The sequence below is a fragment of the Coffea arabica genome, chromosome 7c, assembly GCF_036785885.1.
Source record: "Coffea arabica cultivar ET-39 chromosome 7c, Coffea Arabica ET-39 HiFi, whole genome shotgun sequence".
Classification (NCBI taxonomy): domain Eukaryota; kingdom Viridiplantae; phylum Streptophyta; class Magnoliopsida; order Gentianales; family Rubiaceae; genus Coffea; species Coffea arabica.
In genome coordinates this window covers 16202068-16227879 of record NC_092322.1, presented here as the reverse complement: position 1 = coordinate 16227879, position 25812 = coordinate 16202068, and the positions used below count along the sequence as shown (strand labels likewise).

The window sequence follows — 25812 nt, the reverse complement described above, 5'->3', positions numbered from 1 at the left end:
TTGATAGGACATGGGGCCTCCCCGTTCCCGTCAAAGTCATGTAAACCTCACGATTACACCAATAATATATCAGTTTATATAAAAATTGTGTTAGTTTATCCAATTGGACAGAACTCAAATATGGAAGGGCTTCGGATTCTTACAATTAGGAATAGTTTCATAAATCTCTCTTGAGATTTCTAACAATTTAGCCAAATTTCTTGACTTGAAATTTAAAAAATTACACCGACCTTCGTCGGTGTTATAAAAATTCTATTATAGTCTTGACAATTTACAAATTCTAAGTGAAAAAGCGGGTGTAAAGGAAAAAGAAAACCACATCTCGAAAATATTTCTTTATCCAAAAGCTTTAACCCCATCTCAACTAGTAATGCATTTGTATTCAATTCTTAGGTCATTTAAATGGATTTTCTGCTTAGTTTTATAAATAGCTGATTAGTAGGGATGCACTTATTAAAAATAATTTCTTCATAATTTATTAGCAAAAAAAAAAAAGGCAAAAGAAGTCCAAACATTAAAAATAATGCCTTGAAACATGACCTAAATTTTGCTGCAAAGAAGAGCTGCCTTAAAATTTTTTACTTAATAAGTAATGCTGATATTTGATTTCTTTTGTCATTTAATTTGTTTGTTAAATCAAATTGGGGCAGTACAGGATATTCATTAGACTTTTTTGTGCTGATGTCACCATTTGTTACTAAAACATACTCCCTCCGTCCCACTTTGATAGTCCTGTTTCTTTTTTCACACAGTTTAAGAAAAAGTAGTTAACTTTGTTGGAAAAGTAAATTTAGATTGCTATTTTCCTAAAATACCCTCACATTAAATAGAGTACAATTTTATGGGAACTTGAATTGATGGTAAAAAAAGAATCAACTCTCATTAAATGGGGTAGGTTTATAGCACCAACAACTTGTATTGAATAAGGGTATTTTAGGAAAATGAAAATACAACTACATTTTTCAATTGAAAAGTGGACTGCAATTTGGGACAGACAAAAAAGGAAAACAGGACTAACAAAACGGGACGGAGGGAGTACTTTTTGGGGGGAGGCTTCTATAATTTTTCAAATTTGAAGGGAGGTCTGAAATTATCCCTAAAATTTAATGTAGCTTCAGGCGGATGTGTTGTCCTATTCCATTTCGTACCCACGTGAGAAAAAGTTAGCTAAAGACTATAAGGCTTCCCATTCCGTGGACTTCACAGTACAGATTCGAGAAACCATCTTCATGAAACTCATCAATTTCCACCAAAACTCAATGGAAATCCTTCATCCTCCAAAAACAGTTTATGTCCTCTTCAATTTGTGCTGCTATCTTTTGTTGTTCAACGGAATCAACACCTCCGCTTACAGCGTACCTGATCGCTACTTCATCAACTGTGGCTCAAGTGGGAGCACAACCGTCTACGGGCGGAACTTCGTCGGCGACGTCAACCCCGATTCTTTCACCTTGTCCGCAAGCCACAGCAAAGAAGACCAATCATCGGATTCAGCATCTTCTCCACTCTATCAAACTGCAAGAATTTTCAGACAAAAATCTTCATATGATCTTGACCTTGTCCAGAATGGCATTTACGTGGTACGTTTTCACTTCTATGCTTTCACTTCTCCAGATAATCTTGCTACTGCCAGATTCGACGTGTCAACTTCCAAGTTTTCACTCCTATCCAACTTCAGCGTCCAAAATAGTAGCACCAGTAAGTCACCTGTGATTAAAGAGTTTTTGATCCGTATCGATGTGGGGAACTTCCAAATTTACTTCACGCCATCCGCGTCATCTTCTTTTGCCTTTGTTAATGCTATAGAAGCATTTCTTGCTCCTGATAACTTCATTCAGGATTCTCCTTTTTACATAACTCCTGCTGGAAGCAAAGGAGTTTACAATGGTTTGTTGTCCAATGCTTTACAAGTAGTTCATAGGATTAACGTTGGTGGACTGACTGTAACACCGGACACTGATACTTTGGGGAGAAATTGGATACCTGATGATGATTATTTGGTCCACCGGGCTGCAGCCAAGAACACTTCATTTCGTAGTGCACCGCCTAATTACCAGCCCGAATTTGCAACAAAGTTTGATGCTCCTGACCCTGTTTATAACACTGCCAAAGAGCTGAACATCACTCCTAGTCGGGAAGGTGTCACTCTCCCGAAAGAAAATTTTAATGCTTCTTGGGGATTCAATGTAAATGGAAATGCCAAATTTCTAGTCCGGGTGCATTTTTGTGACGTAATTAGTCCAGCTGGTAGCGAGCCATTGAAATTCAATCTCTATATTTATAGTAACTTCAGCCAAAAAATTGATCCACAAGAATCCACTACCGCAGCCATGACGGCAGTTCCATATTACAATGATTTTGTGGTGGATTCAGATGATTCTGGTTTTATGAATGTAAGTATTGGCCCACGGCAAGATTCTAGTAAACAAACGGCCTTTCTTAACGGGGTAGAGATTATGCAGTTGGTTAACGTTCCAGGTCCAATTTCAAATGGAAGTGGATCAGGAAACAAGCATTTGCCCGTTATTATTGGTTCAGTTGCTGGAGGTGTGGTTCTCATCATCATTACAGTGGTATTGTTCTGGTTTAGTTTGAAGTTGAGGAAAGGAAAACCTGTCGATGCTCTTGACTGGCAATTAATGGATCTGAATGCAGGAACTTCATATAGCAAGAGCACGGACAGAAATACCAATGGTTCCCCTCTTCCGGATTTAAATCTTGGCCTGAAGATGCCTTTTGGTGAAATTCTGTACGCAACAAAGAACTTTGATGAGAAACTGATTGTCGGTGAAGGGGGTTTTGGCAAAGTCTACAGAGGTACTCTGAGGGATGGAACAAAAGTTGCTGTTAAAAGAAGTGAACCAGGACGAACGCAGGGCCTTCCAGAATTCCAAACTGAGATAATGGTCTTGTCCAAAATTCGCCACCGCCATCTGGTTTCTTTGATTGGATACTGCTATGAAAGATCAGAGATGGTACTAGTTTTTGAGTTCATGGAGAAGGGGACTCTGAGAGACCATCTCTACACTCCTAAGGAAGAATCTGGGAAATCAACTTCACTATCTGGATTATCTTGGAATAGAAGGCTTCAATTGTGCATTGATGCAGCAAAAGGTCTACACTACCTTCATACTGGTCTAGGCGGTTCAATTATTCACAGGGATGTGAAGTCAACAAATATTCTGCTAGATGAGCATTATGTGGCTAAAGTTGCCGATTTTGGTATTTCAAGATTAGGTCCTCTTGATCAAACCCATGTCAGTACAGAGGTGAAAGGCAGCTTTGGTTATCTTGACCCTGAGTACTTTAGATGCCTTCAATTAACTCAAAAATCTGATGTGTACTCTTTTGGAGTTGTACTTCTTGAAGTGCTTTGTGCAAGGCCAGCCATTGACAACTCGCTTCCCTGGCAGCAAGTAAACCTGGCTGACTGGGGAATGTCTTGTCTAATGGAAGGAGAACTTCACAAAATCATTGACCCTTTTCTTGTTGGTAAGATCGACTCGAATTCATTGAGCAGATATGAGGAAACTGTTGAGAAGTGTTTAAAAGAATGTGGAGTTGATAGGCCTAATATGGTTGATGTGTTGTGGGATCTTGAGTATGCATTGCAGCTTCAGCACACTGCAGTTCCAGAACAATCGCATGAGGGCAGCAACACGGATGTTTCCTACAACTTGCCATTGCCAGTAATTCGCCGCTTGCCTTCTCACAGCATTGCCATGAGTGAAGATGAAATTGGCTCAGATGCTAATATTGAGAGAAGTAGCACAAATCCTAGTGAGGTGTTCTCTCAGCTAAGGATGGAGGATGCTAGATGATGTACAAGTGATTACATTCTAGCTTTCAGAACTGAAGTTCCATTGCAGCCTCTCAAGAGAAGTAGTCAATAAAACAATAAATAGCTTGTAAAATTACTCAGCATTGCTCTTCTTACCTTGTTGTAACCATGTAGATCCATTGCCTGTTTGAGAAATGTTTTGAATCTTTCCCGTAGTGCATTAGCAAGTTGTTCAATTTTGAGGAGTGCAAGCTGAGCTGAGCTACTATCAAAAGCTTATTAAGTTTAGCAATATTTAGGAAGGGAATGAGATTCCTCACATTGGTGTTGCTATCTCTTTAACAGCTTTGACTAGAACGCTAGAAACTTGAATCCGACCAAGTCTGAAGGACCTTTCAGAGGCTAAAATAAATACACGAAAAAGATCAAGGAAAAACTTCCTATGGAGATAAACTAAAAGAATACTTCTGCTATTACATGGTTATAACCAAAAAAAAAAAAAAATCAGAATGATTCTGAAATAGCTAGTTCTGATAATAGCTATTGCAACGTGAAAAAGATAAAAGACTCGTCAGCAATTGCTTGCTGAGTAGGGCTGTTACTTGATAAGAATATTCTTGATCCATAAAATGGAATGCGTAAAACATGCAGCAGTTCAGTGTTGGACTCTTTTCGAACATTGAAAAGGAAATGGAAATCAACTTTCATTGGCAAACTCCAAGTAGAAACAAATTTCACTCGTGCCCGGTGCCCCTTCCATTTGGGCCAGAAGCTAGGGAACGCATTCTGAATCTCCTGCCAAAGTGGCTTCTTATGCTCTCCCATGGATCAGATTTCCAGGGAACTTCAGGGCTCGCAATCTCATTCTCTGCTGCATGAGTGGAAAGAAGAATTCTAGAGTCAATATGACATGGAAGAAATGTGCATTGAAGAGTGACTAATAGAATCAGCATCGCCCATATGCTTCTCATGTTTGTGTGTCCTGTTCCCTCCAGCTCACGGCTTGACAACAAGTGTGATCAGCTGTTGGTATTGAAGCTGCAGAATCCGTGCAGCATCTCTGTGCATGGTCTAAGCCAATTGAACCTGAGATCATTATATAAGGATTTGGACTTGTCATGGCTGAGTAAATTTCCAAAGAACGGGTAAATAGCTTTTCAGGGTGGGACCTCATATGATTCTGACTCTGAATTTTCGGTTGGTAATAAGATTGAAAGCACTGCTGTATAATGCACTTTCACTATTCCGTCATTGTCAGATCATTGAGTTTTCTTCAAGTTTGCTAGTAGTTAGTTGCAATATGCTTCATCTTTTTTCCAGCACCATTGACTTTAGAAGTAGCCACTGGGGAAGTACATTTGTGATTTGCCCTGTAGTGATAGTCATGAATTCCAACATTTTTTTGTGCCTGATCTCCTAAGAGCACTGGAGTAATCTAATTTCTTTCCTTTCACCCCTTGGCGGAAATTGGGTAGAGAGGCAAGTATTTCTTTCCCCAGCTCTGATCATGCAGTAGAATTTTTTTTTTCTCGTGAACCTGTGGCTGAACCAACAGTTGCAATGAGTTCTCTCCTCTTTTCTTCTTCCTTTTTTTTTTTAATTTTTTTCTAGCACGGAGGATTAGAATGTAAGAAACGGGGAAGAGGCCGGGGATTTAGAACCTCAATATCTGAGCTCTGAGGTTTTAATCTTAGCCACTAAAGGTTGTATTCCCAGGGAATAATTCATCTCAGAAGTCAATAAGCATACCGACTTTTTTTATTTTTCTTCTTTCTTTTTAAGTTGAAATCAAGCATGAATAGACATGTTATCTACTCACTAGAGCCGGTCCAATAGTTACGGAAGGGTTCTTAAAGTCTTTTCTGCTGTCAAATTAGATTTAGGATAAGACACTTAAAGTATTTATCGTTGTTAGATTCAGAGTTCAAATTTTATGTCTGCATGTGAATGTTCATTCATACATGATACAAATTACTTGGATTCCTTTTAGGGAGGATAAAGTAGCATAAATAATTAAGCAATTAAAAGCACTGAGCAAAAATGTCTTCCCTTCAAATTCAAGTTGATCGCCTCCACAAATTAAAACGTAACTTTGAAGGTGGTCGTCCAAAGTCAAAGCCATATTGTGGAGCTTAAAATAATGGATTGTGCTTTGTATTAATCACATGAGCTATCGCTTCTTAACACTCTTCCATAATATTTAAGAACAAAAATGACTTCTTCCATTTTCGATAAATCAGTCATTTCCTGTCTTTCCCCTATTTCGTTGTTGTATGCGTACAATTTAAACAACATATTTTTTTTCTTCTTTTTTTTGTGTAATATTTGTTTCTTCTTTCTCTCTTTTCTTTTTTTTTTCCCCTCACTAAATTGTTAAGAAATTTTGCTCTGCAAGTTAAGATTCACTAAAGGCTGAAAGCTTTTCATTTTGATGCCAATTGTATGGATCTGTAATGTGTGTGTCAAGTGTCAACTTTAAGTTGAGGCATGCTCTCACACTCAAAAGAATTTTCTCATACTTGTGAGCCTATTACAAGTATGAACTTTATAAGAAATTGCTAATTTGAGCTCAAAATGGTCACATTACTTTTATTATGCATTTCTCTAACCAGTATCCAATTAGTACACCTAAGTATATTGTATAGATATTTACTCCATCCTGTATTTAGATATATTTTCGAATTAAATTCAATTTTTGCAAAAAAAAAACTTATTATAATTATTACTACTAATTTATGACAGATTTGTTCATAAGAAAAGAAAAAATAAACAATAAATAACAAACAATGATAAGGCGAGATTGCAAGAGGCATAACAGCAACAATTTCAATGTGGACATAAGATGTAGGAAACAGTAAGTAAAACGTTTGGTGTTGTGGGAGCCCTAATCCGTCTGCCTTGCTATTTTTTTTTTTTTTTTTCTGATAACAATAACATTTGTATAATTTAATCTATTCTATACTACAGGGAGCGGAAGCCTAAAGATACTGTGTAAAGGATTAGCATGTATACAAACCTAACTAAGACCAAAGAAGTGCTCTGACACCACCTTTAACCTGCTATTTGGCACCACATTTGTATACCCCTAATCCATCTGCCTTGCTATTGGGGAGGTAAAAAAGAAGCATAGTGCAACTCTTTCCAACTTAGGACTCTTGGAGCCATGCGCATCGACATGGTAGTATTGGGGCATTTTATGCTTTTCATTCCAAAATTAATGAAAAATTGGGCGTATTTATCCGTCTCCTTCAATTCAAGACAGGAGAGGATACCTAAATATATATCAAATAATTGTGCTTACGAGTAAAATTTCGCGTAATATATGTATTTTTGCTAACACGGATTGCAGATAACAATTCACGGTCCAAATTGAAGCAATTTAATATGCGACCTAAATTTAGATTGTCAATTTTGAAAACGATAATTATTTTCATTTTTTAAATTTTGGTTTAGCAGACAACAATTCACAGCCCAATTTAAAAATGAATTGACGTGACTTAAATCTAAAACAAAGAATTTTTTTCTTCTTTATGAGATTTACATTCACCGGCCAAATCGAGCCAAGTTACTATGACCTGATTTGGACCACTTACCTGACCGATAATTGTCACTGACAAACTACAAAACCTCCCATCCCACTTATAGCAGGTTCATCCACAACGTGATTTGACATACGAGGACAAAGGAGCATTCTCATACTTAAAAGAGTGAAAATTCCTCATGCTCAAGGTGAAAGGTCACAATCTAGTGAGTGCTAACCTTTTGTTGCACTTCTGCACATTCTTGTCCTAATATCTACAGTTCTGCACATTGATTTTTCAAGTGTCTAAGATGATTGTACTAGTGTTCAAACTTTCGTGTGCAATTGTGAATAGCAACCATGGAAGCCCGAGTCCTAAAAACGCAGGTTCACTATAACTATGAGAGCTTTAGAATTATCAGCAACCCCGTGAACACGGACGGGACGAGAGGAGGGCGGGGAGGGGCAGCCACCACCCAAAAATGTAGTAACAGTGGACCTCAACTGATGTTATTACTTTTTGAAAGGTATATGTAGAATACAGTGCTTGCACGACAGTGTAGACCAAGATATTGAAGCCGGATGACTCAACTAGTTACAATATGGTAGGTAAGGCTACAAGGGAACTAGGGCTTACAAATCAGACCAGCAAGGAAAATTTTGAAGAAACAAACAAAAATTGTGTGATTTCTTTGTCTCTCTTGGATCGATGTGATTGTTTTCCAGAAGTATAGTAACCTATCACCAGAGCTCACAAACAACTCATTCAAAGGAGTGGTGTTGTTCTGAATTATACAACCAAAAATGACTGACAGCCGGACTAGAAGCTTATTGAATTTTGCCTGTCTGGAGGAGCCACACACTGCCACAATGATCGATATGCTGGTATATTAGCCGCCTCAACCCCAAGAGAAGCTAGGTTCCGTCCATACTCCTGCAGAAAAAGGACTTGGTCAAGTGACTGTTCTAACTGATAGCAAACAGATCCACTTCTAGCATGCGTGCAACACTATATGTAAGAGCTGTGGAGAGATGGCAGTCACCTGGATATCAAGGAATAGTTGCATGCAGATCTTGTCAGTATCGGACACATTATGGTCTGACACATCAGAGCTGGCTCCAGCTCGCCTCTGTGCACCTAAACGTATTTTCTGAAGGGAAGATTCTGTTTTCCGGGCCTACAAGGAAGTTGCAAGATAAACTCTCTAACAATTTCTTGACCTTTATTCTATGGGGTAGAATGTTTAAAAATCAGACACATTAGTTTTAGAGGTAGAAGAGTTGTATGCTTACCACGGTAACAAGGTCGGTAGCTAATTCATTATAATGGCCAGTTATTTCAAAAGCAGTGCGTTGCAAGAGGTCATTCTTGATATGTTCTGTTAGATATGCGGTAGCTCTCTCCCCCTCTAAGAAAGTCTGTCAAAAGTGACAGCAATGAGTGATTTTATCAAGTATCATGAGCCTTAAGCAGCAGATATTCCAATATTTGCCAGCAAAACTAATGGTGGTGAAAAATATATTAGTACTTGTGAGTTTACTGCATAATATGGTGACAGAAGGAAAGAGAAGCATAGGCAAACACAGATATGACGCCAAAGAAAGTTGTTACAACTTGTAAATCTTATAGAATGAGCTGAATCACAGAATAGGAGTAACATAAGCAAAGTTAATAAAATATGATTCAGGATGTGAGATATCAGAACATTGACTCTCAGCTCTACAGAACTAAGTACCAGTGCACTTCTATCATGACAAGGATGCATAACACGTGCTACTTGTCTTTTCGGACAACCTAAGCAGATGCACATCTGGCAGACTCGAACAAGGGCAAATTAAAGTTAGTACAATAACTTATCATACTTCCTTCCTACAATACAATTTTACACATGCTTTCAGAAACCGCAATGTTATCCATGAGAGGTTATCATTTAAAACGGTAGATTGAAACATACGAATAGTCCCAGTTACAGAGAAAAACCCATTTTTGAACAGGAATAAGAAAATAATAGTTGTGGGAAGTACCTTTATTGGACGCAATACACCTGAGACATAGGGTGAATGCCTAGTAGGAAGAGGTTTGTTAGTCATCCTGTATGTGGCAGTTATTCCCTTTAGTTGTCTCAAGTCCTGTAACATTTCGGCAAATGTATGAACGGTGATTTATACAAAATCATCCACAACCAAATAAGCCCATTCTCCAAGCCAACCAATGATTTCTATAGTACATATATTTCAAGCGAAAAGTCCAGACATGATACATTTTATGAGCATCATTTCACATCCAGCTCAAAGTAAACAAAATTTTTAAGGACATACAACTTACCTCCACTGATTTCTCAACCAGTGTGTCAGATATTGAACTCATGATATGGGGCAGAAGATCTTTCAGGGAGTTCCCACCTTGTAGAATGCTTTGTTTTACAAGATCAAGTACTTCTGAGGAGCATGACTTAAGAAGCCCAAGAACGTGTCCAAGGTAGTTACCAGAAACCTCGTTCACTAGATAATGCAAATCATGAATTATCTGCAAAACAAACACTCAAAACTATACAATTTTATGATCGTAATAAAACTGGTTTTTACGTCAGGAAATCTTTTAGCCAACGAACGCAATTTCGCTCGTTATATAATGACATAAACCAAAATAGGATTTACAACATAGAAACAAGTTAAGAGAAAGGAAGTAACTCAAACTAATATACTGAAGTGCATAGAAAAACCACACTAACAGAAACCTTCCTTTTTGGTATTTTAACACCTGATGACCACTATACAACAAAAACAATCTAGACAGATAAAAACTTTGAACCCATTGTATGCGTCTGCCATTCCTAGTGAAGCTATATTGGTACAAGGATTTAGTCCAAAGCAAGGGATGAAGTTAAAAATATAATTGACTTGCCAGTCATAAGAAAGATAATTATCATAACCAAATTGACATGTTCAGTTATTCAAAGAACAGGAGTTTTCTAGTACAATAAAATTCAACACAAAGTTTCTGCTCCATCTCTGTGTTTTTCACTTCTTTAAGAGTGTACCACCCAACAGTATCAGAAGTCAAATAAAGCAATTGGTACTTACATAAATGAAGTCATCCGCGGCAGCAGAAATAGCCCATTCAGAACCAGCACTGGACCCAGTACTTTTAGATTTACGAGCAGCAAGTCCAGTCAATAACCAGTTGGAGTACCTGAAATTTTATGCATTTGAAGTATTTAAAAATTTAGACATACTGCATTTATCCAAAAAATATCCTTAGAAGTCAACTCATGTACAAGCTAACCTGGAAAGAAGTTGCAGAGTTAAGCGAAGAAACTTGTCCGCACAAGAAATTACAAGAACATCGTCTTGCCAGCAGGAACTTAAACACTCTAACAGTGTGATACTTTGCTTTAATAATAATGCTTGAGAATTTTTCAAATCAGAGGATGAACTTTCAACAGGAAGAAGACTAGCCACAACAAGTGAAGAATCCAAAGTTCCGGCAATTTCCTGAAACCTAAAGCCATTGAGTCAAACTGGCTGCAATTTGTTTTGCTCAGCCATTTTCTTAAAGATATCACAGGAGCCAACCCAAGCCATCCAAACAAAAATTCAGCGTTCCCCATTAATGGCTCATGTGACAAGCAAAATAAACTCCAATTTCAAGTGAAAATGACCATGTTAGAATTGCACTGAGTACCTCAATGTAAAGTAGACTCCAATATTCCATTGCTTCATGAACTCAATATATACAGCCTCAGCACGAAACTTAGCAACTGAAGATCTAGTGCGATAATAACCTGCATCACATAAATACATAAGCTGACACTTTATTAGTAGCTCAGAACAAAATTTTATTTTTCAGAAGTGCACTAATACCTTCTAAATGAGCCAAAAAATCCAAGCTTGACTTGTAGTTCTTTAGAAACTCTTTAGGCCTTCCAGGAGAAAAGGCTCCAGGCTTTCTTTTTTGGATTGCAGAGAGAACCTCCTTAAGTATAGAATTTGCCACAAAACTAAAAACATGCAAACCAGAATTTTCTGCAGATCAATAAAAAAAAGAACTTAATAATCATAAAAATATTTCTTTCTCGTGGATACTCGTAAAAAGATATTAGTAACCCTTAAAGCACTAAATAAGACAAAGACCATGAGTACATCCAATAAGATAAAGATTCTGCAACTAATGCAATTTTGAGCCCGAGAGTCTTTTTTGGTCCTTTGGTTGCAGCTAAATTGCAGAATGTGAAACTTTGTTTGGTTGGGATGTATATTCTATGTTTAATAGCAGAAACCTATCCCAGTTTCCAATAGGGTGAAAAGCAGAAGGAAAAGAGTGATGTTAGTAATAAAAATTTTAAAGCCTCATTTTCAATACTTCAAAGGAAGGCAAGTAAAATCTGATGACACAAATCCTTCTGGCCAACCCTTTCATACCCTCCTAAGTTGGATGAGTAGGAGGCTGCAATCACTAAAAACATGGCTAAAAAAGTCAAGATAATGATGTTAACTATATTTACTTTAATTATATATCCTCCTTTCCCCTCCACCATACATAACCCATATCTGAAAAACATCTTAAGGTATTAATTTTCCCCTTCCATAATAGGACAGAACATTGGGTTAGTTTCGTCTCGTAAGTCAATAGTTATCACAATAGTACCTCTAGTAGATATATCCAGCAAAAATTTACAATCATCTTCAATGTATTGCTTGATTATCTTGTAGTCCTGCACAAGTTCATCTGCAGATTCCCCACCAGTCCCTGATGAATCATCAAAGATTTTCTCAACAAATGGAGCAACCACCGTGGATCGAAATATCTCCTCAGCATTTCTGGTGTTATCAATGGCTGCATATGCACGCAAACAATTGTATATGGCATTTGCATCCCTATGTTCAAGGGCATCGACAAAACAGTGTCCTAAGCTGGTATCCACTAACAAGCTAGCACTCTGTATCCTCTTCTCCATGTTTTCAATAAAAGGCATATTCTGTACTGCCGACATAGACAGAAAAAGTGTAAGGTGGAAAGGTTATACCTCAGATAACTTAAGTTTTAGCAATTAAATATTACTTTTTCGACTGGTTTTTTAAGGAAACAGCCAAGATTTTATGATAAAAAAGAAAAATACATAAAATGAAAAGCTAGGTAAAAGATCTAAATGACATCCATTGGCGATCAAAACAATCCCAGCCACAATGCTGGCAACAGAGTCAGCACATAAAAACAGGATTTTTGTTATGCTGCTAAAAAATGTTTTTAAGCTGAAAATTTTCCGTTAATATATGCACCAAAAGATTTTAATATCCACCACCAACACCCTCTAAAGAAAACAATAAAGGAAACAATAAAAGCATAAACGCATAAACAAAACAATAAAAGAACAAACTAGCAAACAATGAACCAGACAAATCATTTTATCTATACATGAACAATCACAAACCAGAACATTTTGATGCAAGATCTTCAATTACAGTGGTCCAGAGCACTTCTGGAATTTCCAAGACGTGTGAATTAAAAAGCACATTAAATCCAACCTAAAGAAAGTAATACAAGATAATGCAAAGCAATCATTTTAATATTATGACCACCATAAACATTGTAGAAAAGCAGTTTCATCATGGCTTCACATCAAATTTAGCTATAGCAAGAGCATGCTTCTAATATGATAAGAACATTATCATAAAATTAAGCTTCCAAATAAAAAAAGAAAGGAGAGAAAGTGGCAAAAGAGAGGTAACGAGTTTATGTAAACAAGACGCTAACCCTCTTACTTGGAGTATGACTAGAAAAAAAGAAAGTTCAAACAATGGGAACTTGTCCAATTCATCAATTCAAAAACAGTGACTGATTGAACAAATATATAATTAATAGACCAACAGTAAGTTAGCCAAGTTTGCCACAATATATCTGCTTTTTCGTACTCCTACATGACTATTGCTCCAATTTGTAAAATATGAAGCCTAGATAATACAGAAGAACAACTAGTGGCATCACTGACAAAATATAACAGCGATAAAGGACATTATCTGGCTATCATAGGCATTAATTTGTTTCCTTAATACAAAACCTGATAATTGAATAAGGGTGAAGCAAAAGCAAATGAAACTTTTTGTAATTAAAAGAATATAAAAGATTAACATGAGGGCCAGCAAAAAAGACCTGCGCATGAGTTATGTAGAACTTAAGCCTATTCATCTCACTAGCAATGCGTTCTAGCAGCATGCTTTGAGTCTCTCTAAGACTTGTGCTATTTTCAATATGTTGTAAGGAGATCCCATTGCTTAAATGATCCTTTGAAGCAGAATTGACATACCCATTAGACCAATCAACAGGTATACTTGGGAGCTCCTTTATCAGTTTCTCAACCTGCATTCAGTAAAAACAAGATAAACACTTCAATAATCAGTCTTACATACTGTGCAGGAGATAAGAGGGAGCGGGGAGAGAGGAGCATGGATGAAATAAGCATCCTAAATGGTTAGAATAAGTAAGAAGCAGCCCACAAGTTTTCAATATCTTTTCCATGATGAGCACAGATATGAAGGATGTCGAATCAGATAATCTTGGACATTAAACATTGGACTAAATAGAAGAGCCCACTTCTTGAGAAGTACTCCAGAAAACAATGTGATAGGTCCTCAAATATTTGGCCTCTGTCTAATGTTGACAACAGAAAAGAAACATATACTTTTAGTCAGGATAAGGATTTGAATGTGGCGACAGGAGACATAGAAATAGAGAGAGAGAGAGACAACAATAAAAGGAAGAGCAAGTTCACTTAGCCATAGAGACAACAAAACCAACGAACAAAGTTAAGCGGAAGAGATAGGTAACAAAATCTAAAACATCACACCTATGTCAATTATCACATACAGCATCAGCAACTGCATCTTTCATCAAACCATTAGACCTTAGATGATCTTTAATTGAATTTCTGAAACAGGGGAAAAAAAGACTACGTATGGTTAGGCCATTATATCACCAGTTCTCTATCAGGCTTTAGATATAATGTGCTGGTGAAATTGAATGACACACAAAATTTCAAGTGCAGCAGAAGTGTAATAGTGAAAATTTCATCTTTATTCTAATAACAAGAAATTTACAACCCACAACAGAAACAAGAAAATCCCGTTTACATACAAAAATGAAATTACTTATTCTTTTAGCAACATGATTAATAAGAAAGGGAACCTATAGAAACTCATACTTAGGGTCCAGGGTAGTTTTTGAATTTTGTACCTAGGTTAAGTAGATAATTGACATCACAATGTATACGTTAAACCAGCATTTAGAGATAAAACCTCAAGACTAACTATGAATGCCCACATATAAACAAGAGAATGACACTCCAATTTTAAAGTAAACACTAATATGATAAACTTGTCTTCCTTTTTATCATCTTGGAGGGTAGGAAATGCATCAGAAATAGAACTCCTGACCACCTGTACTATGGAGTCGCTACCCATAACGCAAGCTCTTGAAAACTAGAGCTACCTAAACATTGTATATGATGGTCATATACAAATGAAGAATCATTCTGGTAGTTTTCACTCAGACAACTTTTTCATAAATATGTTTCTTTTTAATCTTTGGAGGGAGAAGAGGCATTAAAAATCAAGTTCCTGACCACCTGCATTATATATATAGTAGCCATCCGTCCCACAAGCTACTAATCTAGCAGCAACCTTATAGTTAATTATTGTCATTTTGTTGGGGGAATTGTGGAGAGAAGGGAAAGATGCTTGTCAATTATTAGCTGACAATGCAACTCGTGTTTATCGTTCCAATTGTTTACACTTTCAGGGAGAATAGATTTTATAATTTGCATAAAATTTACTCATCATCCTGGGTGCAAATTCATGTCACAAACATGATCCTTATCATCATCACCAACTAGGCTCCTTTTTATGCACTCGTAGAGACCCATTCACCACTCTAACCAATTGCTTTCATCTCCACAAACTTACCAAGAGGGGTAAAAAAGAAAACTAAGTTCATATCCACCCAAGCCCTAGCTGCTCAATTCCAAAATAAAGGTAGCCACACTTAATCAATTCCAAATAAGCTACTTAACAAGTATAGAATATTTCTTTCGCCTGCAATGAAATCTTCATTTTTAATTATGCAAAGGCTCCTGTCTAGGTTAATGCTCTACATCAGTTCACTATTTCTTTGCATGTCCAATCTTCTACAGCTTGGAGTGAGACAATGATCAGTCAAGTGATCCAACAAGGAGAGCTTTATTCCTTGTCAACTTAGGACACCAACAAAATTAATGTACTTCGATAAACACTCTCCAATACCTGATAACAACAATCAACTTATATTATCTTTAATCTACATTTTTCTCTAGATTATATTAAGTCTTTTGCAACACTAGAATCAAACACCTAAATCTTGCATACTCGCTACCAAAACATGTTTGTGTGACCTTGTTTGCAGGTTCCAATTAGCAGAAAAAACTGTAACAGATTGTTTCGTAGAAAAAACACTAGGCCACATTCAACAGGTAAGCTGCAAATAACATTCCACAATGCCAAAATGTCAACAGTTTCATTAAGTCTATCGAACCCAAAGTCGTTCTTTAATTCATAATATTTGTCAAAGGGAACCTAATTCCAACTTCAAAAACAAACCATATCAGAGTAATGTGACTTCTGTTTAAAATAAAGAACAGTTAACCGGTAGAATTTCTGTTCTCTGCAGATCCTTTTCAAGAAACAATAAAACACGGTTTTAAATTCCCTGAACACAAAGATTGGAGAATTGAAGATAATAGACGAAAAAAGTTCCTTGTAATTTATTCTTCAAAACATTTTGCTACATAGCATGAAGCAGTAATTAAGTCTAACCTTGAGCTTATATCTTATATATATTTACAGCAACAAGTGGAGTAAGTATATGGTTGTCTCAAAAACATTAAGTTCAGATAGCAGATAAATAGTAACTGCCTCAAAGGGAAACCAAATACGTAAAAACCAAGCAGATTATAAAAGATAAAGAAGCCATATAATAGAGCAACTAATATACATGCTGCCATATAAGTATGCAAGTATTACCAATCAAAGAGGACTTGGAAGTCTAATCTTAGTGCCTTATACTTCTATACACGAGCAAAGGGTATAAACTTTTGGCTAAGTTTACATGCATTATCCCAGCCTATCCTACACTAAGCAATGTGTTATACACATTCTACCAACTATCCTGCTTCCAACTTCAATTCTTAGATACCAGCAGCATGCATTTCTCTCAGGACCTCTCAATTTGAAGCTCAATCAACTCTATTCAATATTACCAAGAATGAGAATAGTTTTAATCAGTTCCTGCCTATTCTAAAGAGAATTCTACTCACTTTCTCTGTCTCCATGAATTTGACTAATCTACTACGCACGACAGCTGAAAGCAGACAAAGAAAAATTTCCACTGAATGAACCTCTATTTTCAAACATTCTTCCTACATGTTAATGTCATTGCTACGTCAATTTCCCCCATATGCTCAGCATATTAATCTTGTCACCAAATATCAAAGCTAACCTAAGGAAGTATGAAGTACTTTATACGGTAAAGAACTTTCAGGATATATACCTGCTGTCTTTGGATCACAACATAGCTTAACATCAAATTCTAGTATTATGTCACGTTCTATCAATTTTGACTATTGAAGTATTTACCTGAAGGCTTTTCTTCTTTACTCTTCTCAAACTACTAGATCTTTCTAAATTCTCCAAATGAACATTTCAACTTCATCTCACTGCCCAAACACCATTACTAACCAATAATAATAAGCACACCTACAATTATCTCCAGCTATAGTTCAGAAATAGATTAGCGTTATCCCAGTTGTCATTGAATCCGATTTAAACAATATGCAAATATCCTAAAAAAATATCAAACAAAAGAAAATAAAATCAAAACAATATCCAGAAAGTTCACAATTTCTACAAAATCAGCATGTAGAATAAAAAGCAAGAGTAACATCAGATGCATCATCATTCACTCCAAGGAGTAGGAAGAAAAAAACCAAAAGAAATAATGATACGCATTTTACCTTGGAAACCACATGGAAGGTATCAAGCAAGAGCTCGAGAACTTCTCTAGTCTGATTGGCATCAGCACGCTGCTTGAGCCGGCTTTTAAGAGCGCTGAGAGATGCATCAACGGCACCTCGGAAAGCCAAGATCTTCTCTTTAATATCGAGCAATGGGGCTCGCATACGAACAACACTGGCATCGATGTCGATCAACTTGGTACTGAGACTGACGAAATCCGAGTAATCGCGGTTAATTAAGTCGACGAGCTCTCGCTGCAGGGAACTCAAGTGCGATTGGAGCTCCGATCGCAAGGTCTCGAAGGGGACGAAGGTTCGGAGGTCGGAGATGTAGGATTCCGGGTCGAACTCTTGGTCTACGAATGCCGTTGGGTTTAGCCATGGCGGATAGGAATCCACTGGATCTCCGAACAAGTCTGCGGCGGATCGCGGCGGTGGAAGAGGTGGCGGCGCTGGTGGCGCTTGCGGAGATCGTAGATCTGGCATTGCAATTCGTTTTCTTCCTTCTTTTTTTCTTCCCTGTATTTTCCTTCTTGTGACCCGGGGGAGTTTTCGTTATCGTTATAAACACACGGGAGTGAAGATTGAAGGTTGGACAAAAAATGAGAAAATCACTAATTTAGTCCTTCAACCTTTTTGCTAGAGCAAATTTGGTCTCTCAACTTTTATTTTAGTTAATTTTGTCCCAATACTAGCATCTTGAGTTTTTTTTTTTTTTTTTTTTTTGGGAAGGAGTATCTTGAGTTTCAAGTTTTTACCAGAATAAATCTAGGGTCTAAACTTTTATCTTAGCTAATTTAGTCTCTAAACAAATATTTAAAAATAATATGGAGCAGGGGAGCAAATTTAAAATTTAAAAGTTAGGCATAAATTTTCCATTTTTAATGTATCTGGAAAGAATAATAAATATTATTCGTGACAATCTCATCAAACTATTTGAAAGCATGCTTCTTTTTCCTTTTGGGTCATAAACGTTAACTTGCATTATACAGAAAAGCAACTACCCAAATAGATCTATATAATCTGCGTAGATCACAATGGGTTAGAATCCCTCCATTCTTCATCCTGAAAACTATGTAAATTGTATTTTGCAATTCTAAATTAATCTGATTACCAAAGTTATTTACAAAAGAGTGGGAGTACATACGAAACATAGATTTCAACAAAAATATGTCATGCAGTATTTGTTGCAATGTAAACATTTTCCTGTAGAATTTGAAAGTATGCATTCCTTTGAAATACTAAGCATCTCCTATTCAATGATCAATGACACGTGGAAGGTAATGCATAATTTTTTATTTAAAAATTTAAAATGCACGGTAAAGCACTCCTTTGTACATTTTTTAAAACATGCTTTGATTAAAATATTAGTACCAGTATAACTATTAGTTCATTCTATTTTCTCCAATTATAATTAGAGGAACCAAATCCTCATCATGCAAGAAGCTAAGAAACATCCAAATATTAATTTTAACTTCATTTAAAATGACATTTTATGCATATAAAGATTTTGTTATCATGGTACTACTATTTTATATGTAGATATATCCATGTAGACTCCTCAACATTGCCAGTTGTCATAAAAAAATTTGTTACTTCTTCATACAAAAAGCATATAGCTTATGCCATTTTCTAGTGACCTATTTTTTCTATTGAGAATAATTTCATGCATGTAATATATATTCAACCGATGAAATTTTGGTCTAATAGTTAAAATTGAAGTCCTAAAAATAAAAGATCTTAGGTTTTAATTCTCATTATATGTAAGCTTTTTCAATCTATATGTTAGTATTCATCATGCCATTTATAGGTTTCAACGTCTATAACTATATAAAAGAGAGAAGGGGGTTTTGCTACAGTCCGCTGGTGGTTCAGTTTTGCCTGTAATTTGTGTGGGTATTTGTGATTTTCTTGGGTTTTCAGCTAATTACTGTGTATGTTTAGTGTTGTGCTTTTCTGCTATTTTGCTACAGTCAGCTGGTGGTTTGGTTTCACCTGTAATTTGAGTGGATATATGTGTTTTTCCTGGGTTTTCAGCTATTTACTATGCATGTTTGGTGTTGTCCTTTTCTGCTCACATTATGGTACATATATTTGTGCAAGATATTTGTGCAAGACGTCTAACAAAAGTGGTGAATTTAGGTATTTTAGAGAAATTAATTCAATAACTGTCTTTTCGTATTTCTTGGAACATATTTTTTTCTTCTATGCTGTGCATTTTGCTCCACCGTGATCCTTTTCTGATTTCTGTTCCTCTGTTATTTAAATACTAAATTTGTGATAATGATCGACAAACATTATTACCATCTGTTGGTCATCATTATAGCTATATTTAGCTTTCATGCCTCTTCATCTGTGGCTGATGAGGTCGTTGTGCATATTGTAGAGTCTACTACCACTTCTACCCTTGCATAGCTGTCATGTTTCCTATATGTTTCGATGGTATTATGGTCTATTTATAAGTATCTAAATGCAACTAACAAGCCTACAACGCCTTGTTTGTTTTCCAAGGGAAATTCACTTATACACCTTCAAACTCATTCTTGTCTTCTTCATAAATTATTGACAGAAATTTTGTACTCTCCCTCTACTTTTGAACCATTCATTTGGTTTGTCCTCAAATATAACTGCGCTAATCACCTTTGTTGCTGATTATCGAAGACAACTTTTACCTTCTATTATCATCATGAGCTTGTTTCAATTTTCCTTTATTATACTTTTACCCTAGATTTTACTCACCTTTACAACCATAGAGTCGTTTATTTCATTTTGTGTATGTATTGTTACAACCCAGAAGATACCTCTTTTTCTTTCTATTCTGCTGCTCCATTGTGACTGTTTTCTTGATCTCAAGGTAAGCTCTATTCCATTCTACAACAATCATTTTTATTTTATCTTTGTTTCAAGCTATTATATTTCATTCAACTGAATTTTATTTATAAGCTATAGCTACATTGTAAAAACTGTCTAAGAAAAAATGTATGCTTGCCCTTCTTCACAATGGAATACTTACCATCATATTTTGAACCATTTCTTTTTATTATTTATGATTCTGTACATTGATTCATACGAAATGCGAACATTGATTCTAACATCGATTCACATTTTTTTATTGCTTTGGAAATAGTTTTCCATACAGACGTGCTGCATATTTTATCATTAAGATCATTGTTTTTGTGTACTATTCCTTTATAGCTTCTCTGGATAATACTAACCGATAATTTCGTCCTTTTAGGTCTTGGTCTTCCCTTTGATTATTTCACAGTTATTTCTATACTTTAATGGTAACTGGTGTGTGCGTCTCTACATAGCTATGTTTATGAATATTATATGATTATACCCTAATGCATCTTCTAAGGTCAAAATATTCATTTGCTTTCTGTCATCTTCTTTGTTCGCCGTAGTTTATTTTTGTTTATTGGACTGTCACATAGCTTTTCCGTTTTGTGCTTCTATTTTTGCATCATAGTGATTTCGTGATCATGATTTGAAAAAGGAAGTATACCTCATATAAAGAAATGCATGTAGGAAAAAGTCATCGACGTAGAGAAGCAAGAATGCTTAAGCAAAAGCTTGTTTCTGTCCTAGATAACATACACACCAGTAAATCTTTAAATAAAGTTTGTAGTGGGTCAGACAAAGTGATTCTTCAAAATAAACCACCTCGGAGCCATGTCAATACCATAATTTTATCAAATACTCCTCAGCCAAATATGAGGACTATGTCAAATATAGGGTCATCAAGTAAAATAACTAACCTCACTGTTGCTTCTTTCTCAACTAATTTAATAACAATTCCATTAGGTTTGTATATCAGAAAATCTCATAATCATATTCACATATCTTTTATTACACACAATGTGTCTAACTTAATTGTCGATGATGAGTTTCTTCCATACCAACAAAACACAGACTCACTAGTTTTGAGATATAGCCCTTAGTTTGTGAATTATACGAGCAATAAAACAATGATCATGATCTATCAATATTTTCATCACAGTGGTCATTTATTGATTTATACATTTTTTTTCTTTTTGTTGAAACCACTGAATTCACATATAAACACCTAGAATACATATAATTGGAATTCTAATATTACTAAGACATCGACAAATATGAAAAAGAAGAAGTTGTTTGATTGACAGAATTGCTACAGAGCCATTTGTTTTGCCTGTCGTTGAAGATTGTGCTTTTTGTGGAGCTAAAAGGTTCTATCTCGAACCACTTGGTTTTTGTTGCGCATCTGGTGAAATTCGATTAGTAGAAACAGAAATGCCTCTTCAATTGGTAAAATTCTATACTGCGAATACCCCAGAGGTAATCGAATTGCGCCAATGTGTCAGAAGTTACAATAACATGTTTGCGTTTACTTCTCTTGGAGTCAACTCTGATAAAGACCTTAATAAGAGAGACAAAGGCATTTACACATTTCGAGTCCAAGGCCAAATGTATCACTTTCTTAATCAATTGGTGCCTCCGAATAGTCAGAAACCATCAAATGTTCAGCTATACTACTTTGACATCGAATATAAAATCGCAAATTGAATGGCAATATCAAGCAAGTTCCAAGAATCTATCATCCATCAGCTACAACAAATTCTAGATAACAATCCATATGTTGCGTTCTTCCGAAGTCTGACAAGTTTCAAAGACATTTATAATCACAGGATCTTCTTAAAATTCCATGCCAACCTGGATCAACGAGTCTATAACACTTCAACAGTTTCTCAAGTAGCTGCCAACTAGGCCGAAAATGATCTCAATATTAGTGATACATTACAACGCATATAGGTCTATGGTAAAGATGACAAACCACAAGTCATTCGATATTACTATAGCTGTTATGACACATTGCAGTATCATTTGATCTTTGCAAGAGGTGAAACTGGGTAGCATGAAGGAATACAAAGAATCATAAGATAAAATCAGCCTATATATGGAGCAAGGACTTATGTTGCCGAAAACATTCCCATAGACCATTGCTCAACTGTCGAACATATCATATCTACTGAAAATATAGGTAATATACAAAATAGATGGCATTTTTTTTAACATACCAGTTATTAAGGTTCATATGTATAAAATGTTCTAACTCTTTTATAATTCTATCTACTATCTCAGTTTTACAGAAGAAAACAAAAAAGAGGACAATAATCTCTTACCGTGAGAACTATTGTTATAAATTTTAGATACGTGAGATTGACAAATCTTTATTGCTGCATTGTAGACGATTATTTCAACAATTTTTCATTGACACGTATGTCAAGATTGAATCTACTCATATAGATTTTCACCGAAATAGACAACGACAAATTAGAATTGATATCTACCAAGAAATCTTAGACAGTATTGCAAATGGAGAAACTTCTACCTCAAATATTGGCCATCGAATATTTCTACCAGCTTCTTTTATTGCAGAACCAATGGATATGAAGCATAGATACATAGATGCCATGATATTAGTTCAATGATATGGCAAATTAGGCATTTTTTTGACAATGACCTGCAATCTAGTTTGGCTAAAAATCTCACAACACCTATGGAAAGGAGAAGAAGCACATAATAGACCTAATCTAGCAGCAAGGGTATTTCGTGCAAAATTAGAGATGCTAAGGAACGACGTCATCAAGAAAATCTTTTTGGCAAGATTGCAGCATACACATATGTTATAGAATTTCAAAATAGAGGCCTCGCACATGCACATTTTCTCATCATATTAGCAAATGGTCACAAGCTTGACTCTTTTGAAACATATGATAGAGTTGTTTTTGCTGAACTACTAATTCAATTTTTTCTCAATATCTTCACACTCTTGTGAAGACTCTTATGATGCATGGACCATGTGGAACACTTAATAGAAATAGTCTATGTATGAAACAAAATGAAAAATGCAAATTTGGCTATCCAAAGGATTTCGTTGACTTCACAAGACACAATAAAAACTCCTATCCATTATATATGCATCGTGACAATGGACAAAAGGTTGAAATTCGGCATATTCAACTTAATAACCGTTGGATAGTTTCATATAACCCATACTTGCTCGCAAAGTTCAACTGTCACATCAACGTTGAAATTTGTTCAACTATTGAAGCTATTAAATACATTTATAAATATATGTACAAAGGTCATGCAAAGATCTTATACCAGCTAAATAGAAAAAATGACGTTGGAGTAATTGATGAAATAACAAACTTTCAGTCTGCAGGATGGATATGTGCTCTAGAAGCACTTTAGCATATTTGGTTTCGATCTAACTGACATCAATCCTTTCGTCATGTCCCTCCAACTCCATCTAGAAGGAGAACAATCAATGGTTTTCAATGAAAATGATGTACTTGAAAAGGTAGCATTAGATGAACGAATGTCAAGAACAATGCTTATAGAGTTCTTCCAAATGAATAGTACTGATACAGAGGCAAAAAGATTGAAGTGCCTATACAAAGACTTTTCACAGCACTTTGTCTGAAATGCAACTCATAGAATATGGAAACAACAACAAAGAAGAAACACAATTGATAGAGTTATTGCAGTTGATCCTATTCAAGGTAAAAAATACTATTTACGGTTGCTCCTAATGCATGTCAAAGAGCCTACATCTTACAATGACCTGAAACAAATTGGATCCATCAAACTGTCAACATTTAGCCAAGCTGCAGAAATGCTGGGACAGCTAAAAAGTGATAATGCTGCAGAACAATCTTTGACAGAGGCTGCCATGTACTATATGCCTCATACTCTATGCCAATTTTTTACCATGATTCTAGTCTATCTATCCCCACCAAATCCACCAATTCTGTGAAAAAAAATTAAACCACAACTATCTGAAGACATTTTGTAGAATCTCACTTTATCAACAGACCAAATCAGGGTTAAATTACTTCAACTGATTGATAATTACTTACAATGCATGGAAAAGTGTCTAAATGATTTCAAGCTAATAAGTCCTAAACTTGGTCATTCTTCCAAGCAAGCAGATACAAAAGAAATTGAGGTTGAGTTAAACATTCCTATTTCTAATGATAATATGGCATTTATTCACCTTCTGAACAACAATCAAAAATTGCATACAGCAAAATCATGAACAAGGTGAACACTAATATGCCAAAAGCATTTTTCATAGACGGACCAGGAGGAACAGGTAAGACTTTCTTATATCGAACTTTTCTAACAACCATTAGATCGCAAGGCAACATTGCACTAGCAACAACCTCATATAAAGTCACAACCTCAATTCTTCTAGAAGGGCACACAACACATTCGCGGTTCAAAATTCCAATTGATAAGGAAAATGAAGCTACATGTAGCATTAAAAAGTAAAGTAGCTCAGGAAAACTGATCAAGTAAGTAAAGTTGATCATATGGGATGAAGCAACAATGGCTAAAAAATATGTTTTTCAATGCTTTGACAAATTGCTGAAAAATGTAATGGATTCAAACACAATCTTTAGTGGTAAGATTGTTGTTTTTTAAGGTGATTTTCATCAAATGTTACCAGTTATTGTCAAAGGACATAAAGATGACTATATTTCTGCTAGTCTGGTGAAATCCTATATTTGGAACTATCCTGACAAGTTAACAATTGGTCGAAAATATGCGTGCACACTTGAATAAACCCTTCTCAGAATTTCATTTCTGCGTCGGTGATGAAACCATACCAATTTTTAATGATTCTAGAATAATGTTGCCTAAGCATCTCATCATTCCATTCATTGATGACCAGTCCTCACTTGATACTCTGATAAAATCTGTGTTTTCTGATCTAACAGTTTTTGGTCCAAATTTATTGCTTACTGTCAATAAGGTCATACTAACCACTAGAAATGATTTTGTTCATGAAATAAATAATGTTCTCATTTCACAGTTTCCTAGTTTACAGCATACATATTTTAGCCATGATGAAACAGTTGATATATCAAAACAGGCAGAGCATGAAGATTTTTTGCATTCACTTGAACTTCCAACCTTACCACCACACGAATTAATCCTCAAAGTCAATTCACCTGTCATTTTGCTTAGAAATCCAAGAGAAGGGCTATACAATGGTACAAGGTTAATCTGTCTTGCTTTCAATGGCAATGTCATTCATGCAATGATTGCTGTTGGAAATCATACTGGAAAAGAAGTTTTCATTCCAAAAATATCATTGCAATGTTCTGATCCTCATGTCTATACAATTTCTTTTAAAAGAACACAATTTCCTCTAAAGCTTTATTTTGTTGTGACCATTAACAAAGCATAAGGATAAACCCATGATTTTATTGGTCTTTATTTGAATGAACCAGTTTTTGGTCATGGACAACTCTATGTAACCCTAGCTAGAGCAAAAACAGCCAATAATGTCTGTGTCGCAGTCAAACGTCTTCCTGATCAAGAAACAAACATTGTTTCCGTAAGAAACATAGTATATAATGAAGTCTTATGCATTGTTCATGCAATTTAAGTAATCTTCCTCTTACAACTTATATAGT

At 35.7% G+C, this 25812-nt stretch overlaps 3 protein-coding genes across 3 annotated transcripts; 2 read left to right on the top strand and 1 right to left on the bottom strand.

The window, feature by feature from the left end:
- Nucleotides 1–1195: 1195 nt before the first annotated feature.
- Nucleotides 1196–4100, top strand: LOC113697999 (probable receptor-like protein kinase At2g23200). The gene has a single exon (XM_027217656.2). The coding sequence runs from the start codon at nt 1230–1232 to the stop codon at nt 3819–3821; it is 2592 nt and encodes an 863-aa protein (XP_027073457.1). The 5' UTR covers nt 1196–1229; the 3' UTR covers nt 3822–4100.
- A 3684-nt stretch (nt 4101–7784) lies between these two features.
- Nucleotides 7785–17905, bottom strand: LOC113699120 (conserved oligomeric Golgi complex subunit 2). The gene is made up of 12 exons (XM_027219236.2): nt 17342–17905; nt 13453–13659; nt 11950–12280; nt 11166–11327; nt 10987–11086; nt 10588–10803; nt 10386–10494; nt 9628–9828; nt 9327–9431; nt 8595–8720; nt 8345–8479; nt 7785–8235 (listed from the first exon to the last, which is right to left on the bottom strand). Exons 1-12 carry the CDS (start codon nt 17825–17827, stop codon nt 8122–8124), a joined length of 2292 nt encoding a protein of 763 aa, XP_027075037.1. The 5' UTR covers nt 17828–17905; the 3' UTR covers nt 7785–8121.
- Nucleotides 17906–24935: 7030 nt separating this feature from the next.
- LOC113699650 (uncharacterized) lies at nt 24936–25583 on the top strand. Its single transcript, XM_027220017.1, has one exon. It carries the CDS (start codon nt 24936–24938, stop codon nt 25581–25583), a length of 648 nt encoding a protein of 215 aa, XP_027075818.1.
- Nucleotides 25584–25812: the final 229 nt, after the last annotated feature.